General features: G+C 44.7%; 1 protein-coding gene across 1 annotated transcript in view; it reads right to left on the minus strand.

Annotated features, from left to right (window-relative positions):
* Positions 1-17,977, minus strand: part of FANCD2 (FA complementation group D2) — a 36,167-nt gene that overhangs the window by 3,370 nt on the left and 14,820 nt on the right. The window contains exons 19-41 of the mRNA XM_069866329.1: positions 17,611-17,720; positions 16,699-16,759; positions 15,907-16,032; positions 14,509-14,582; positions 14,280-14,420; positions 13,025-13,125; positions 12,736-12,851; positions 12,021-12,129; positions 10,866-10,964; positions 9,900-10,009; positions 9,326-9,472; positions 8,531-8,647; positions 7,551-7,679; positions 7,273-7,379; positions 6,639-6,752; positions 5,970-6,097; positions 5,264-5,363; positions 4,015-4,137; positions 3,528-3,621; positions 2,909-2,980; positions 1,402-1,440; positions 694-768; positions 104-178 (exon numbers count right to left, since the gene is read on the minus strand). Of these exons, the coding sequence (XP_069722430.1) occupies positions 104-178; positions 694-768; positions 1,402-1,440; positions 2,909-2,980; positions 3,528-3,621; positions 4,015-4,137; positions 5,264-5,363; positions 5,970-6,097; positions 6,639-6,752; positions 7,273-7,379; positions 7,551-7,679; positions 8,531-8,647; positions 9,326-9,472; positions 9,900-10,009; positions 10,866-10,964; positions 12,021-12,129; positions 12,736-12,851; positions 13,025-13,125; positions 14,280-14,420; positions 14,509-14,582; positions 15,907-16,032; positions 16,699-16,759; positions 17,611-17,720 (2,367 nt within the window). The remainder of the gene's footprint in view (positions 1-103; positions 179-693; positions 769-1,401; positions 1,441-2,908; positions 2,981-3,527; positions 3,622-4,014; positions 4,138-5,263; positions 5,364-5,969; positions 6,098-6,638; positions 6,753-7,272; positions 7,380-7,550; positions 7,680-8,530; positions 8,648-9,325; positions 9,473-9,899; positions 10,010-10,865; positions 10,965-12,020; positions 12,130-12,735; positions 12,852-13,024; positions 13,126-14,279; positions 14,421-14,508; positions 14,583-15,906; positions 16,033-16,698; positions 16,760-17,610; positions 17,721-17,977) is intronic.

Raw genomic sequence — 17,977 nt, forward strand, 5'->3', positions numbered from 1 at the left:
GGAAGCCTACAAGTAGAACCTGCCTATGCCCTGGAAAAGCAGTGGAAAGGAAATGTGTAATTCTTAGGACAGGACTTTGTGCTGCAATTAGAAATTCTCTCACCTTGGAATGGCCACACATGTGATGAAGCTGTCGGGTACTCAGCTGCAAGGTTCTCAGCAAACTCTGCACGTCATCCTGCAGTAAGTGAGCAGACCAGCAAATCATTCTCAAAAGGATTTTTCCATAAGGAAAACAGGAATAATGAAACAGTATTAGCCCTAGCAATCCTTTCAGAGAGTTATGGGGTAGAGCTATGATGCACGTATGCAGGAAACATCAGATGAATGGGATGAAGCCATAGGAGACTGGCACTGGCATGTAAGTCAAGCAACTGGTATGACTCCATGTCATAAAGCCAAGCACTTTGAACTGAAACTGATTTTGAATCAGTTTGGAATGAACAGGTACCAGTGAAAGTGGGGCAATTAAAATTGAATTATTAAAAGCGATGGCAAGCTGGGAAACGGTGACCTGTTTGCTGAGAGCACAGGCAAGTAAACAGGGCAGAGCACAGCTGGAGACAGTAGATGTGTTTGTCAGGAAGCATCACGAGTGTCATGCTAACACGTGACCAGAGACAGGAATCCCCTTCTAGCAAGCGTCAGCCGTACCTCCCACTGGTTCCAGACAGTTGTCTCCAAAAGGCTTACCCTGTGCTTTTTAAAGCTGTAGTCCAGGAGAGGCATGGCAAGCTTCAGAAATGCTTCTACAAAGAGACGGCCATACTAGAAAAGAATGAGAGATATATCAGAAGGCAAATTCCTTTCCAAAGAAACATCACCAAGTCAGATAAGATAACGACACATTCTTTCAAGCTAACCCAGAGACTGTTCTCGCTTAATGGAAGACTATATCCATTGTGAAGGCTGTACTGGAACATACGGCATCAGTACAGGGTCCTGCTTTATCACTGCAAGAGAGGCGAGAAGGACCAGGTCTCATCACTGTACACATGCCTGGTTTTATTCACTAGCAAATTTGGAATAAAACAGAACTAAACACAAAATGTTAGAATCACTATAGATATATGAGTCCCAGCCAGAAAAGGGAGAGTTGCAGAGGGGCACGTGATCTTTGTGGGCTTCGGGGGAGACCTGTGTGCAGTAAAGCCTCCTCTCAGTTGGAGTTCCACAGGAGAAGGGGAGAGGGGAAAGGGTCAAAAATCAGCAATGCCAGTTGCACTCAGCTCGTTGTGGTCGAGCCATACAATGAGGATTGGTGGAAGACAGTTAAAGGTATAAGAAACAGCATCTGCTTCTTCCAGGGAATCCGGTAACCACTCTGCTCCACTGGAGGCAAAGATTCAAGAAAGCTGCTACCGAAACTGCTCCCTTCAGTCATTTGGAGCTCGTGCTTACCTTCAGGCAGGTGCTGAGCACAGGTCTGCTGTCAAATACCTGCATGGGTGAGAGGAAAAAAAGAGAGCCAGGTGAGTCCACAAGTCTAAAGGAAACAACGTATACAGAGCAGCTGATTAAAAGCAGCCCTTTATTACATGCCCTTCATTAAAGTGTGAAACTTGCTCTAGGGCAACATCCATTCTCAAGTTTCCACCACAAAAGCGTGTGAAGCGCAGCAGCTGCCGGGGGAAGTACTTGGCAGGAGGGTTATTTGGTGAGCTGAGGTGCACCTTCTGCAGATGGCACAACATTATCTTAACGAGTCTGAAGATCTTAACAGTTTGGGACCCAAGAGACCCAAGTCCAGCTGATGGGCAAGTTACCACATAACAGACCAAGCAAAACTCAGATGTGCAAAATAAGGTATATTTGAGGAAATAATGAAGCTATTACATTGCCAGCTGGAAAAAGACACCAGGTGTCACCACACAGCTGTGGCCAACCACAATCAAAGAAATGGAACAGACTGTCTCAGCTCTCTTGGCAGTGACCAATTCTATAACTAATTAGTGAACATTTTAGCTGGCATAGCACACAGATGTAAGCAAGAGCAGTGAAAGTACCCTGGCGCTGCTGTAGATCACAAAACCAGAACTAGCTAGTCCCTTTATGCTCTCAAAATGCATACGGAGCACAGGTAGGGCTCCAGGGAATGCTGCTGTATAGCAGAATCCAGATTAATTTCATCAGAACTCATAAGGTGAAGTTGCCAATCATCACTTCAGATATGACAAAAGCTAATGGTAATGATCAGCCTAAGCAAGGAGGAAAGTACAGCTGTACCTATCGCCTTCTGCCCAAAACATCAACACATTCAGTGACACAAAATGTACCAACTCCAAAACTGACAGAAGGTAATATTCCATCCAGTAGGGCTGGCCCCTAGAGTTCACCACCACAGGATCTCAGGAATTGTCAGCAGCATTCAAACGAAGGTTGCGTGGTACCATAACAGCAAGTGAAGCTGAGGGCTATCAGATGAGCACTGAATGCAGGTTACAGACAGGAATCTAAGCCTCCTGTTTAGAGGATTAGCCTGCCTTCATCTGCATACACCAAGAGAATGCTTCCTTCTGTCAGATGTTAATGCAGATCTACTTGAAGGGTTTCTCCCACCTGCCTCTTCCGCAGCAGGCAGTGGACTCTGTCAGAAACAAAACTACGAGGGAGTCGGGGTGTTAATTCAGTCCTTTTTCTGCACTCCTTACATCCTTCTGTCTTTGAGAAGACTTATTATTTGTATGAGAATTATGTCAGTAAGGTGTGTGGGCTGTAAGAATTAAGTATTGAAGTGAAAGCTACATGGAAACCCTTGCAGCACACAGATTATAACCTGCTTTATGTACCACCTCCAGGTTCCATTAGTCAGCCATATTCATATTTTTCCCTTGTGCTTATGAGCTTGGGTACACTGGGCTTTGCTGGGAATCTGAAGGTAAGACCAGAAGAACGACCTAAACCTCACCTTGACCAAGTTAATGAGGATATGGAAATTCCGCACAGCAATGTTCCACCGCAGGAGCTTCTCCAGTTGCACCTAATGGGATACAAGGGGACAATAACCCGAGATGGCACATGTCGTCTCACCTTGCTGGATGTTCTCTCAGCGTTTGCTGTACCCAAAACACTGTTGTTGTTGAAGAGAGAAGAACAAGCCTTCATCATAGGCAGATTTATCACAACAAAACCACTCAATGGCAATTCCAGCCTGATCAGTGCCCACGTGGCTTAAGATGTTGAGTTAACACAATTCATTGCTCTCAGAGCAGCTCTTGATTGCAAAACAATTTCCTGCTCCCACAGTGGCATGAGGACCAACTGCTCAGCTTTGTCTTTTGCTGATTACTGCTTGTTTTCTGGTTATAGCTTCTGCTGGATGTACTGGATTTCTGACATGGTGTGAACCAGAGAAAGAGGATGCTGCTTATACGCTACCCTGCATCTCAGTCAACGAAGCTGACCGACTGCATTTCCTGACAAAGTTCAGAAGCAGAATCCTTTCCAATTCATGCATCCTTACTGCACTGCATAGTTTAAGTTACGTCTCCTTCCCTTCAAAAAGTCCAGTGCATTTATTCTCCTACCTCATTTGAGTCCGATGGTTTCCCAGCTGGGATGCTTTTCACCGAACTCTCAAGCTCAGCCATCATTACTCTGAAGAAAACTGGGAATGTCTGCCTGTGGAGGAATCGAGAGCAAAACTGAAAGTCAGCTCTGAGCATCTAGATAGGCTTTTTGTCTGACTTTCAAATTGCTTCATAGCACCACAGTAGCACGGAAAGAGGCAACATACCCCACGATACACAGTAGTTCCCTCTCCAATTAAAACAGCTCGCAAATAATAAACTTAAAATCATGTTAATGCACAAGGACATTCTATCTTGACCTATAGGTAACCACGTGCCAACACGTTGCGTATGGCCAAAAACACACTCACAAATGCCCAGGGTAGTCCACAGCAGTACAAACGTGAAACCGTAATCGACCACAAAGTAAGAAAATTAAATATTAAAAAGCAGAAGTTTCCACTGTGCATCTCATGAAATCCAAAATTTCGACTAATATCATTACCTGTTTAGTGTAGGGTAAGTGGAAGAACATCCGTCTTTGGCAGAGTTCATCAATTCAGCAACCCCGACACTGGAGATTTCTTCTATAGCTTTCAGGATGTTATCTGTGTGCTCCAGGTAGACACTAAATCCAAACCCAGCTTAGTTCATCAGTAAATATTAAAGCAGAATAACACAGCAAGTTCTTGCACACTGCCCTGCCTGCAACACTTGGCCTAAAATTGCCAAGCTCATTCTTACACCATTTTTATTCTTAGGAACTAGCTAAACGAACTGGACGTACCTAAGCCCGCAGGCCTCAAGTGCTGAGGGAGGTGACTGATGTCATTGTAAGGCCACTCTCAATTATCTTTGAATGATCATGGTGATTGAGAGAGGAGGCCAGGGACTGGTGGGAAGCAAATGTCGCTCCCATCTTCAAGAAGGGCAAGAGGAAGGACCATGGGAACTACAGGCCAGTCAGCCACACTTTGATCCCTTGGAAGGTGATGGAACAACTACCCCAGAAACCACTTCCAGGCACACGAAGGACAAGAAGGTGACTGGGAATAGTCAGTGCAGATTCACCAAGGGGAAGTCATGTTTGACCAGCTTAGTGACCTTCAATGAAATGACTGGCTTGTAGATGAGGGATAGGGAATATTGTCTGCTTTGATTTGTAAGGGTTTCCACATTTTCTCCTGCAAGATCCTCAGAGTGTAGCTGTTGAAGTATGGGCTGGATGAGCAGAGAGTGAGGTGGATTGAAAAGTGGCTGAAGAGCCAAGTTTAGAGGGTTGTGCCCAGCATGGTCCTGGGCAGTCTGCCCAGGAAGGGGCTGGAACAAGGTGACCTCCAGAGGTACTTTCCAACCTCAACCCTGCTGCAATTCTTCAATCGTATTTTACCTAATACTCCCGAGCTCCTTGACTTCAGTGACAGCTGGTTTGCGTTCAGTTTAGTGAGAACAAAATCAGCCACCTTAGTCCAGATCCACACTTATACCCATACGTATGCACACATACCCGTGTAGATGCGTCAATGGACACTGACAAGCTATATTCTAACAAACATGAAGTGTCCAAACATGCTTCTATGGCCAACGGCTAACAGCAACCTTCCTATCACTCACTGTCCTTCCATGCTGTAGACACAGTGCCTTAGGGCAAATGGTGTTAAGTGTGAGGGTTATGACTGAGAGGGGTCCATCAACAGTAATTATTAGGAAAAAAAAGTGTCAGGGCATGCCTGAGACAATGGTTTGAGACTTACCAGAGCAGAGTGTGCAGCGCACTGTTGAACTGGCTGCCCTTCTCTCGCTCTCCACCAGGCTTCACCCATGACTGGCAGAGGAACTGTTTTGCTAACGAAGCTGTAAAAGAAAAGGGATCACTTACTGAAGGAAGAATCCAAGAGAAGTTCCTTAGAATCGTAAAATCATTAGGTTGGAAAAGACCTAATCCATGAGCGGAGCTCTCTTAATTGAAAACTTTTGCTGCATGGGGTTAAGAACACACAAGTTTTCCTCTCCCTGCCCTGAAGTAACAGCTGTATTTGCAGTTCATTTCCATAATTTTTGGAAATGAGCTGTCTCAGACATCGGTATTTACCCAGGGAAAGTACATCTGATGAAGTTTACGATCACCTCTGCAATCAGTGATTAAACCGGTAACAAAACTGCACAGCAAGCTTGTTCTTAGAATTCTTAAAAGCTATGAGGCTCCGATTTTCAAAAGCACCAGCTAAGAGAGCTGGAGTTGGCTTTCTTGCATGTGACTGAGGTACAGCAGAACAAATACCAAGAAGGTTCCAGTATATTTACCGCTGTTACTTTTATTAACGGGTAGGACTGATCACCCAGGGAGATTACTAAGGGAAAATCTCCCTCAAAAGATGCTCTCCAGAGACAGAATCAAAGATTTACAGGGAAGGGACAGCACAAATACTAATCTGAGATTAGAAGTTCTTCACACATTACCCATTTTCTCTTTCTTCCAGCCCACCATTGGTTTCTCAGCGACGGCAATCAGGAGCTGAGCGAGGATGAATGCACAGTAGAAACTGGGAACACTCTGCTGAAAATTCAGTAGGTAGTGAAAACTCTCACTGGGGATGACAGGAAAGGGAAAAAGTTGAAAACAGCGTGGGTAAGGCAATCACCCAGAGACACTTAAATAGAAAGGAAGCATTCAACCATCTCAGATCCAGGGTCTCCCTAGCCCAGTATTTTGTCTCTGGCAGTGTCCTTCTGAAGAAGGAGCAGTCAATCACTAGCAGATAAAATTTAAGTCACTGAGAAACTCCTCTCACATCCAGAAACTCTAAGTCTAGCAACAACTTTATGTACTGCTTTTGCCTAGTGTTGCTGTAGGCATTTTAACTATCCAGCACATACACATTCCTTCTAACCTCGTCTCAACTAACATACAAATGAATGAGATTCATAGATTAATGTGTATTTTATAATTCAGTAGCTCTTTTTCATCAGGGTTGACAGCGCTGCCATTCAATTAAATAGAAAGCTCTGTTTGAAACTAGTGTGGTCTCTAGGAGAGCTTCCAAACATGTTCACCTATAATGCCCATGCAAAACAGGGAAAAATGCATGCACTTCATCCCTTTCAGAGTTTAGGAAACACAGATTATACCTTATCAGCTCCTCGAGAAGAAGAAACTCTGTCTCTCCTGGCTTTAGCCTGTCTGCAAGCACCTGAAGAGCCAATCTTAGCAAGTCAGAATTTTCATGCTGAGAAAAACCATTCCTGGAGAGGGAAAAAAATCCAATTCATCACCAGACTAGAAGGAAGAGAAGTTTCAGGTACCGAAGCATACCTGGGCTTATATTTGCAACATAAAAAATAAAGCAGCTGGATACACAAGAGCAGCATTCTAGATCTGTAGACTGAACATATGGATTTCACAATGGTAACACAGAAGCACACCTTTAACACACAAGTTAATTAACTATCAGTAATACAAGAGGGCTTGACGAAATATATGTAAAAGGAGTTGTAATTTGGTTAAGACAGATCTCATACAACTTTTACACAGTTACTACTGGTTTTGATGTACAAAAAAAGGTAATAGACTTTCCACACACAGATCTAAATGAGGGTTCAGGAAAGACTTCTATGATGCTATCCTGGATTATATTTGCAGATGCAGAAGTCAACTGCATACAGCTAACTGGATACCCAAACATTGAAGAAAAGGGACGAGAAGAGGAGGCAATAAATGGACTTGGCTTGTTTAGGTGATTGTGTAGGTTTTATATAAACTCACCAAGCAAATAGGGAACGAAAAGTTGATAACAGCTGTTGGTAACAAGAGCACATCAGCTGGTGTTCCTGGATGTTCACTTCTGGTTCAACTTCCACGCCAACGATTGCCTTTAATACAGAACAAATAATTCATTAAATGCCATTCCAGGGAAAGATAATGGCACAAGAATCCATTTCTGTAAATTCCATGTTTAAAAAACCTAAAGAAAACAAAAGTAGAATACCTTTAGAGGTGACAACACTTGACAGTTTTATGAGTCAAAATTGTTGCCCACTGACCTGGAAGTAGTTGTGCATGTTCTCCATGTGATTACACAGTGGCTTTAGTAGCTTGACTACACATGTAACAACTTCCTTGGGAGATCTCTGACACAGGTGGGAAAAGCCAATATCCTTGTAGCCTCTTTCCTGCAGCAAACCCAAAAGATTAAAGTCAGTTCATCAGCACTCCTTGAGAATAACTTTGCACCAAGCGTTTCCTCTTAGACTGCTGCTGAGCAGTGCAATTCCTGATGTCAAACACTCTCTCAGGAAGGGTCAAGGAGCGAGAAAGTCAGCTTCTGCTCAACAACGAGCACCAACTCGGACAAGCTGATAACATTCGTTGAAAAGAATGTTAACACTGATGTTACACACAGCTCTTCATAGAATCACTTAAGATCAGAAAGTCCAACACTTCACTCAAACACTAAAAGAAGTCAGTCTCTGCATGCGGGAATTAAGATAGGTAGAAAGACAAGGAGAAAGAACACCGAATATGATGGAGCCCATCAGGTTGTAGTGAATTTCTCACAGTTCGATGCAGTGGGCCGCATGGCATCAGCCAGGAAGGCAAGAAGTCCCTGCATGAGGGTGTTCTAAGAACTGCAGAAAAAGCAGAAACACTGATCTGCCAGCTTCTGTTGGATGCAGCAGCTTCTGTTGGGTGCAGCAGATATCTGGCCTGCCTAACCCAAGCTGCTTCTTGAACACTAGAGCCATTCTCCCCAGGAAGAGCTAGGAATTTTGAGGCTACAAGAACTTGCCCAGTTGTATCCCCTTTCCTGAGACATGCAGAGAACCAGATGCTGCGAACAACTTCAAAAGTCCAGAAGTTTCTTTTGAAAGAGCAAGGGCTGCTCTGACACACAGTTTGAAGTCAGACTTCCTTTTAACTGTTAGGTGAAAACAATTCTGAAAACCATTCCTCTCGGGAAAGGCCTGGAGGCCATCGCTGAGCTCTGCCCAGGTCAGGACCCATTGGCTGCTGCTGTACTTGCCTTGAGAAAAGGCAACTTCTTTGTGGATCCTGGGGTCAGCACGTGCTCCAGCTTCCAGCACAGGTCATCCAGAAGGAAGCAAAGTTCAGCAGGCCCGAGCTGCACAACTTCACGAGCCTGCAATTACAAGAACAGTCATTCCCAGGATCCAGACGTAAATGTAGTGCCTTGAATCTCAAGTTCACTCCCTCCATATCTCCCAGTTATGACTCCTGGTTCAGTTAACTTCACCCAGGGTCCTGTGTGGTAGCTGCTAAGGTTTTATAACTTGCAGGTACACAGCATTGGTTCTAGTTACTCAAAGCTCTGAACATCACTGAGGCCATGTCTGAAACACTCATCTACTGACAGAGATCTGATATATACACTGACATTGAAAATCAGTTCCTAAGCATAAAAACCCAGTCACAAAATTCACTAATTGAGTAATAGTCGAGATTTCATTTGAAATAGTGCCACGTAGTCCAAGAGGCTTGTCAAAGAGTCTGCAAGTTGGCCTGTGACCTGCACACACAGAGACCTGGATAGGCTGGAAGAATGGAATAACAAGAACCTCATGAAGTTCAACAAGGACAAGCGTAAGGTGTTGCACCTAGGAAAACATAATCCCAGAGAGCAACACAGGCTGGGATCTTGGTGCCTTGAAGTATTTGGTTTCTTTAGAGGCAAATTCTCCCCAGTCCTGGATCTTAACATCAACCTTTGCTCCATGCTGATGGAGCAGAAGGGGCCAAGGCCTCCAAGACAGGCAGTTACACAAAGCTGTATCAGGATGGTTCTACGCTGTTCATTCACCTCTGTATGCATCTCTGTGTCCAAGACAGACTTTGTCAGCAGCCCGCAGTGCAGCACAGTGAACACTTCGAGGTCTAACTCTCGGAAGTACGGGCGATAGCTCTGCAGCTGGGCCCGAGGATTCCCTCCCTCTCTCTCTGCAGCAGCCTGAAAAGTAAATCACAGAATTAGGGTTGCAGTCTTCAAGACTGTAAAAATTTTCTAGATTCACCATACAATTGCTGACTTGAGTATAGGAATGGCAGGTTACTGCAGTATTTGAGTATTTGAGAGACAGGAAACTGGCTTAAAATTGAAACCTTCCATACACTTAACCAGAGAGTAAGTTAATAATCGATAATCCTGCACATTTCCACTGCCCTGAACCCCACTGCCTGCTGGAGAGTGGCCAGACTCTGCAGCACAGTTTTCAAAATTCAGATGCCCAAATGCAGGTGCCCAAAAGCAGAATTGAACCACTTGACTGTGATTAACTCTTGACATGCATAAACAAAAGCTTTGAGAGATGGGTTGTTCTTCTGTGTCATCTCCCTTCATCTATCCTTCTTGCAAGTGCCCAGGAGTATACACCTACCTTCTCCAGCTCGGAGAGCTCCGTATCAGGTTGGTTTCCCTCAGAACTGTCATCTGCTTGAGAACGATCTGCAGAGCCAGCTTTGCTGCCATCAGCCTTTTTTTTCCTTCCTTAAAGATAAAAGCAACTTTAGAAACAAAGGCTGCACTACACTCAACACTAGACAGCACTTGCAGCCAGGGAAACGGCACAGGCTGGACTTTAACCAGCCCCAAGAAACCATGGAGCATGCACAGGTTGTGTGCCATCCACAGCACACATACATAACAGGTCCAGTCCCTGCAGAAAGGGTTTGCCAAAGGAGAAAAGGGCTCTCTGTGGCCTCCTCCAGTTATTTTCAGTGAGTGGAACCTGATTCTTTGTCCAGTTTGGCTCAAAGGCAGACACATTCCCAGGAACAGTTAATCTAAACTGGGAGCAGAATTTAAGACAGAAAGAACAAAGCAAATCTACCTCAGCTTGAAAAACTGAAAGGCAAGTTCTGTTTCTTCTCTGTGGGAGCTGGCAGTGGGAAAGGATGAAGGAAGCCTTTCCTTGTGCAGCAGAACTGTGACAAGGTTCCTAAGAGCTCGGTTAGGTACAAACTAAAGATCAGGGATTTGCAAGGCAGCTCAAGCTACAGGTTCAGTACCAGGCAATTGCACCGACCCATCAGAGGCAGAACTTACTGCTGCAAAAAATACTTTGGCAGGTGAAAACAGTCAACGGCAGCCTTAAATTTTCACCATTGCATGCTAAGAATTAGCTTTCCCAAGAACACAGACTATCCAGAACTTGCTTGGAGTAGGATCTTTTTACATATCTACTTCAGCTGCCCCAGGAGTTGATCAGACAAGATTTCAAGCTAGACAGGCCTTGCCAGGAATTTCGTGCTTTAGGCACACGCAAGTGCGATGGTTGCAGTGCAATCTGCCAGTCAAGCCCCACATCACATCTGTTTGCTTAAATGTTTTAAACTCTTCTTACCATTCTTTTTTCTCACTGGACCAACAGCATTAACGGACGGTACGGCCTCCAGGGCTTCGGAATCAAAAGTAGCTGGTGGTGGGACATAGCCAGGGGTTGCTGAAAGAGCCAAAACATAGAAATTGGGTCAGTTCAGCTCCTGAATGACAAAATACAGGCAAGATACAAATTTAAAGGAAGTACCATGTATTTCACCATCCTGGTGAATGTCTCTCTGCTCTTATGCTTAGGTGCATTTAGCTCCAATTAGCCTCATTTGTCTGCACCGCACTGGAATTGCAGCTCTCTGCATTCCTCCAGAAAGGGAGGGTAAGTGTTCAGCCACTCTTGGACATCCACACGTGTTGGTGAAGCTTAAAGGGCTGTTCTAGCACAGCTGAGCTCTCAGAGCTGCAGAAAGGTGTGGAGGCTGCACTTTTTTTGGGATGAAGCTGGTGTGTTGGTTTACAAACACTGCTGTTGATAGATAGGTTGTGTAAGGGTGTGAGGAAGGTGACATTAATTTTACATTATGAAAGACCTTTTCAAAGTAAAAAGAGATGATAAGTAAAGGGGGAAGCCATAAACAAGAACAGAGAACCACAAAGCTGGTAGACCAGGGGTAACGAAGACAATGCCACATACCAAAAGTCTCCAGTTTGTAACTGATGGGCCATTAAAAATATCTCCAGGAAAAGGCTCCTGGACCTGGAATTTGATCACCACCCTGTCCTATCTTAACAAGTACTTTCTTAACTGTATTTCAGTGAAACACACTGTTTCTTTAGGACAGAGGCCGGTTTACTCCAGGATTCATCACGCTCTGGCAGATTCTGTCAAGCTTGCCTGGGAACAGAGTTATCACAGTGGAGGTGACTGGGAAGGGCAGTTTGGACTCAAGACAAATTGAAAACATCGTCTGCTCATGTGCGAGCTCTTAGGCCGCTGTAGAATTGCAGTGTATGTTAGCATGGAGGTGTTTAAGGTGCGGGTGGATGAGGTACTGAGGGGCACGGTTTAGAGACTGGTGGGAATGGTTGGACTCGACGATCCAGTGGGTCTCTTCCAACCTGGTGATTCTATAATTCTATGATATATTCCTCTGTTGATGTTAAGCCAAGTCCTTTCACTTCACAGCTGCTGCACACCCGGAACATACAAACGTTTTATACTCACCTGCCAAGCATTTTCCCAGCACAGCCTGCAGCTCTGTGATGTTCTGTAATCGAGTCAAAACTTTCCCCTTCATCTCAGCATCCTGTTGCTGGCAGAAGGCATTTACAACCTAGAGACGCAAACCAAACTCACTGACTTAGGGAGATTTGTACTCATTTTTACTACTTTTTCTTTTCTGCATAACATCCTCGAGTCCCAAATAAGCACACAACACAGCACAAGTCGTCCGCGTGACCGGATCCAGACTCCAGCCTGGGGATGTGGAACTGCCCCAACTCTGATATATCTCATGTTATCAGAATAACCCCAGCAGGGAACATCCCCACCGACCATCAATGTTAGCAAATGTGGTCTGAACGTGCTTGAAGACACAGCATTTCACCCTTCTGTTGGCTCACAGGGCTACAGAACAAAGCCCACAATCACAACTGACTTAGCAAGAGACCTGTGGAAGCCTCTAGCCCAACACCCTGCTCAAAGCAGCATTAACTGAACAGGTTGCTTAGCCCAAGAAAGCAAAGTTGCTGCTAGCAGCAGGATGAAGAATAAATGATAATGAAGAGAACACAGAGAGATCACCAGGATCTTGATGGAGAAGGTTGCCAGAGGCAAGACTCTTCTTTAACAACAACTGCACCTCTGAAGCCTAAGATTAGCGTTCATAAGTGCTGCTCCTCAGTGACACTCCAGAACCTGTCGACAAGGCTCTACTCACCTCACGAAACCAGTTGAGAGCGTAGAAGAGGAGGGAGCACAGAAATTCTCGTTCCTGTTTGGATAGAGAGTCCAGCTTCCCTTCAATATCCAGGTCAGTCAAATACAGGGGGCAACCTGAGACAGAGCAGGAAGAGAAGATGCTGGACTGGGTTTGCTACTCATCCTTTGGTCTTTGTGTGCCTCCTTCACAAACCGCACAATTCTCCCTACAGCTGCAGGAATCCTTGCAGGTCTGGGACACGAACAAGTCAGACAGACTCACTCTATAAAAGGTCCACTTCCCATACCTAATAAGGCATCGATCTCCTCCAGGCTTCCACCGTTTTGCTCTTCAGTGTAGAGCCTCAGCAACCGAAAACAGGGTGACAGGCATATCGGTGACACTATCCTGGGGGGAAAAAGAAATGGAGTGGGTCATGTGTTTTATAGACCTCCAGGATGCCCACCACTTTTTCATTATGTCCTATGTCCTCCCCATGCCGCTTTGCCGACATCTTCTGGTTGGCTTCTTGCAGGTCCCAGCGACAGAGCAGAAATGCACAGTATGTTTAACAGAAATTAAAAATAGTTGATCACCAGGTTTCTAGAAAAGCAGATAAGGACAGAAGAACTGCTGTAAAGGACAAAAAAATGGGGGGAGATGCATTTCTAGCAGAAAGCAAAGTTGAATACTTCAGAAGAAACTGTAAGAAATTGTGTAAAAGACAGCTGTAAGCAGTGAAGAAACTACCTTGAATGTTTTTTAGCAAACTGCTGCTCATGTTCCGAGTGAGGAAAGTAAAAATATTTCCACAGAAGCATGTAAAGTAGTTATATTTTATTTCAAAGCGATCACGTCTTTTTTAAGCACGACTGAAATCTCAACAGACCCTTACGACAATAAATTATGCAGGATATGAAGGTGCCAGTTAACAAAGAAACCCTTTTCATTATTTTTAAATTTGATGCCCTACTATTTAACTAGATGTTTTTATTTCTGTTCCATCCTGTTCCATTCTCCAGAGACAAAGCCCATATTTCTCAGGCAAATTTCACTTGTGGCTGAGTGTTTGTGGTCTTGCTCTGGAGCACAAGTCTACACTGGCCAAGTACAACTGCAGGTAGAATGAACCGTGTGCTGTTGACATACACCAAGTCCTTCGTGACTCTTTACTTGAGAATCATCACTCAGAATATTAGTTTTGCCACCTCAAAGCTGCTCATCCATCTCCATATGGCATTCAGGGTAGCCACAGCATTGGAAGGAAGAGCTGCTGTTCTCAAATGACAGAAGGGAAACGAGGCAGATGCAGCACGACTTACCTGAGATCACCTAAACAGCCTGAGCCAGAGCAGACTGCTGGTTCCCCATCAGCTTAAACCTCTAGACCCATCTCAGTTTGCTTCACAGTGAGAGAAGGAAAAGAACACTGGAAACTGGTAAATTCTCTGACCAGTTCCTTACCAGGCAGTTCGGCAGGCGGGGTTGATCGCAGTGTAATGCACCAACTGAAAACCTTTCCTATCACTGTGGGATGACTGCAAAGGGAAGTGTCAAAGTACCTTTTACTCTGGCTACTCGTTCCATCAGTGACGCTGCCAAGCTCGTTCTGCGACAGCAACGGTAAGAGGTTAATAGCAATCGCTCCCTGACTTTCATCTTCATCCAGATTATACAAGGACTTCACAGGGAACAAGAACGAACTGCAAGGGAAGACAGACAAGCTCTTGTTGACAAACTCAGTTCTAGGTGACAGAAACACTACAAGCACTTAGCCTGTGATCAGCGTACCCTTCCACGGTGGGGCTGAGATCCACCACAAAGTCATTGGGAAAGTTCTCCACCAAACTCTTCCCAAACTCCTCCTATAAAGAAAGGAAAAAACTTGGTCAATCGAGGGGTCTCAGTGGAGAAAGCTTCAACAGCAGCAGTGGAAAATGCAGAAGATAAGGCCAAGAAAAAGTATCCTAGAACAGTCACAGCAATGAAGCCTGTGAGGAGAGTTGAGGCTGGCCTTTAGAGACAAAGCCAGGACATGTTGCCAAATATGTACAACCAGTTTCTTCCCTGCATTTTGGACATGGGCTTGTCTACAAGTTCCTCAGTGCTGCAGAGAAATAGCTGGAAGAGGAAAGCAGTCATGGGAAGTTCTCTATCCTAAGAGCCAATCATAGGAATGAAATGGCTGCAAAGTGCTGTCAAAGTTTTATTTCGCAGCGTCCCACATGCTTCACACGCCTACACCGTTAGAAACAACCAGGAGAGGTAAAGGAATCGATGTCACAGAGGCTGGACAAAGATATTTTGGATATTACTTGGATACTTGGATATTACTTTGATATTACTTGGATATTTTCAAGATCAAAATAAATCTGTACAAAAGTTGTAAGAAGATCCTTTGCTTGCTTTTACATTTCACTTGCAAGGGAAAAGGAGAAACACTCCTTCCTTTGCTTTTCCTCCCTGGGGCACCCAGCTGGACCTCCGGAAAGTGGCATTTCTAGCCCTAGGCACAGAGCATTTAGAGACTGACAGCATTTCACAGCTCACTGGTCTCCTTCCCTCATTCTAACAAGCAGTTCCTCCTCCTTGTAACCAGCCCAAGCCAAAAGTAGTTGTGCCACAAAGAGCAATAAATTCCACAGCAGCCACCAGTGCTCCCCTGGACCCCAGCTTGGCTTGCTACCCTCTCAGCAGGCACAGCACACAGGCAAAAGGAGTCCCCAGGAAGAAGAAAAAGCTGCCCAGTGGCCTTCCTACCACAATTACCATTTATTTATTTATTACCATAAGTGATTGTGGCTCTTCCAAGTCCTCAGGCATCAGACAGCCTTAACAGTGTGACCAGAAGCCAATTTCAATACTAAGTTTAAAGTCCTTTCAGATTCCACTTTTATCTACGAATCTTAAAACTAGGCTCTGAAATGCCATTTAATTTCCATTAAAAGGCATGTAAAAGTTTACATAAAGGAAGCTGTTCAAGCACAATAAGGAATTTCTCACAATCAAAAAAAGCTGAAAACACTGAAAGAAGATTCTGTATCTGATGAATCTCTTACAGGAACCCTAAACATGCACAAAACAAAAAAGAGTTCTCAGGCTGCAGGGAAATCCTCAACCTGACTCTGTCCCCGAATTCTTCTGAAGAATTCATCCAAGTGATTAAGTTCAAACCACCCTGCAACGTACCAGGAGCTGTAAGTCCAAATTCCCCTTCTGCTTCTCAATCAAACTGGCGAATTCATCGTAGTACAGAGCCAGGACCTCTGGTGTTTGCTCACAGCAGAAGCCCACAAGGTCCAGCAAGGTAGAAAGCTGAAAGGAAAGAGAGCAGTCTGCAGAAATGGGTGAGGTAAATGGATCTAACTTAAGTTTTGCCTTGAGTCCCTCCCCTTTTTACACTAATTTACTCTGCAGCATATCCAAAGCTTCATCTCTAGGGTAACAGCCATGGTGACTGGTCTTGCAAACGCACAGTTTTAAGAAAAAATGTGGATCTTTTATGGTCCTGGCCCTGCTCCACCATGAAATAACACAAAGGAGTCTGCCCAGAACACCCTTCAATAGAGAGCCAGCCTAGGAGAAGGTTCTTCAACAGGAATTTAGGAAAAAGGCCAAGGCCAGGCCAACCCTGAGAAGAAGGTGAAGGTCACCTTTGGCTCACTGAAGCACATTGTCCTGTTTCTTTGTGCTTGAAATAACACCTGGATAGAAGACTTTCATTAGATGGCTACAGTACTGCTCGTCCTGCACTACCCATAGGCAAGACCAGTGGGTGCTGTCTTAATATAGACCTTTGTTTGTCCAAAACAATTGTTCATAGATCCTTGGCTCTGCAGTCAACGTACAAGAATCCCAGGCCCAGTAAACCTACACAGATGCTACTTCACCTAGGCCTGCGTTCCCAGTCACATCTCCTAGCTGACCGTATCCTCCCTCTCTCCCACCCTGCCCCGGTTTGTACCCATTCCTGGCACTAACCTGCCCATCATGTTCCCTGCTCAGCTCTGGTCTCTCCAAGGAACCACCATCTCCTTCATTTCTGAAAGCAATTGAAAATCCTGCTTTTGTTGCACAACACTTAAGAGAGCAAAACTCATTGCACACACAAGGTTCTCTTTCCAGAAATTGGAACACTATGAATGAAAAAGATTCTCTTTCGAACATTATTAGGAAAGGATCTGCTGCTGTTTGGAGCAACAAAGTTGTCTTCAAGGAAATACTTTTTCTATTCTGTTGAAATGAAAGCCCTCTAGTCATCCCCGTAATCAAGTCCACAGACCCAGGGCCTGGAGCGAAGATGGGCTTTTCTCTTCGCATAATAAACAGCAAAAGGATTTTGTTAAGAAATGCAAAGTAGGCAAGCTCCATAATGCTTCCCAACACCGGTCAAATTCTTATTTTCCAGGTGCTTTAAGCTTTGTCACAGCTCTTACCAGGAGCTTACCTGGTTTAAGAATGTTGTCCATAAACTATACAGTACACTGGAAAATGTCATGCCAATGCCCAGCACAGCAGTGACAATCATTCTCCTTGCAACTCTTTTAGAATTCTCTCTAGTCAAACACTAGGTTATTCACCCTCAGTGTCAGAAGCCAAACTGCAGTCAGCCCAACACAGCGATCAGGTTTTTTTTCCAAGCAATACATCCTGCTGGTGCCCATCCAGACACCCAAGAATAGGCATTAACAAGAAATTCAGGATGCTTTTGAGCTTAGCAGCAGGTGAGCAGTATTGGAGGGGCTGTAACATCTGTAAAAAGGAGTTTTAGGCTCCTGGATTTGACCAAGCTGTGCATGAGCAAGAAGGCAATGCCCTGCTTTCTTTGTCCCGCACTCCATTTGGTCGGAACCAAAAGCATGTTAAATTCATCTTTGCTATGTTCTCTCTCACCTTTTTAATGCCACGCTGCCTATCATGGCAACAGCCCCAATAATCCCCATTTGTTTGTGGTTGGGAACTGTGCTGGAGAGCCATTTCCTGATCACGATGTGCATATCATCCTAAAAAAAAAAATAAAAGACACCAGCCACGTCGCTATCAAGGTTCTTGTGCGCTCCAGGCACAATTCTGTCAGCATCTTCACTTCACGTCAACTCCAAAGGCTGCACGGGGATGGTTTACTGGGATTACAGCTTTGCAAAAGGAACGCACGTTCTTCTATTTCCTTTAGTATGAAAATACTGGCCACAACTCTAGGTAAGGCTGCAAACAGCATAAAACCTGAATCGAGATGAGTATCTTGGGGAAGCAGCTGAAC

Source organism: Phaenicophaeus curvirostris, chromosome 11 (genome assembly GCF_032191515.1).
Source record: "Phaenicophaeus curvirostris isolate KB17595 chromosome 11, BPBGC_Pcur_1.0, whole genome shotgun sequence".
In the NCBI taxonomy this organism is placed as follows: Eukaryota; Metazoa; Chordata; class Aves; order Cuculiformes; family Cuculidae; genus Phaenicophaeus; species Phaenicophaeus curvirostris.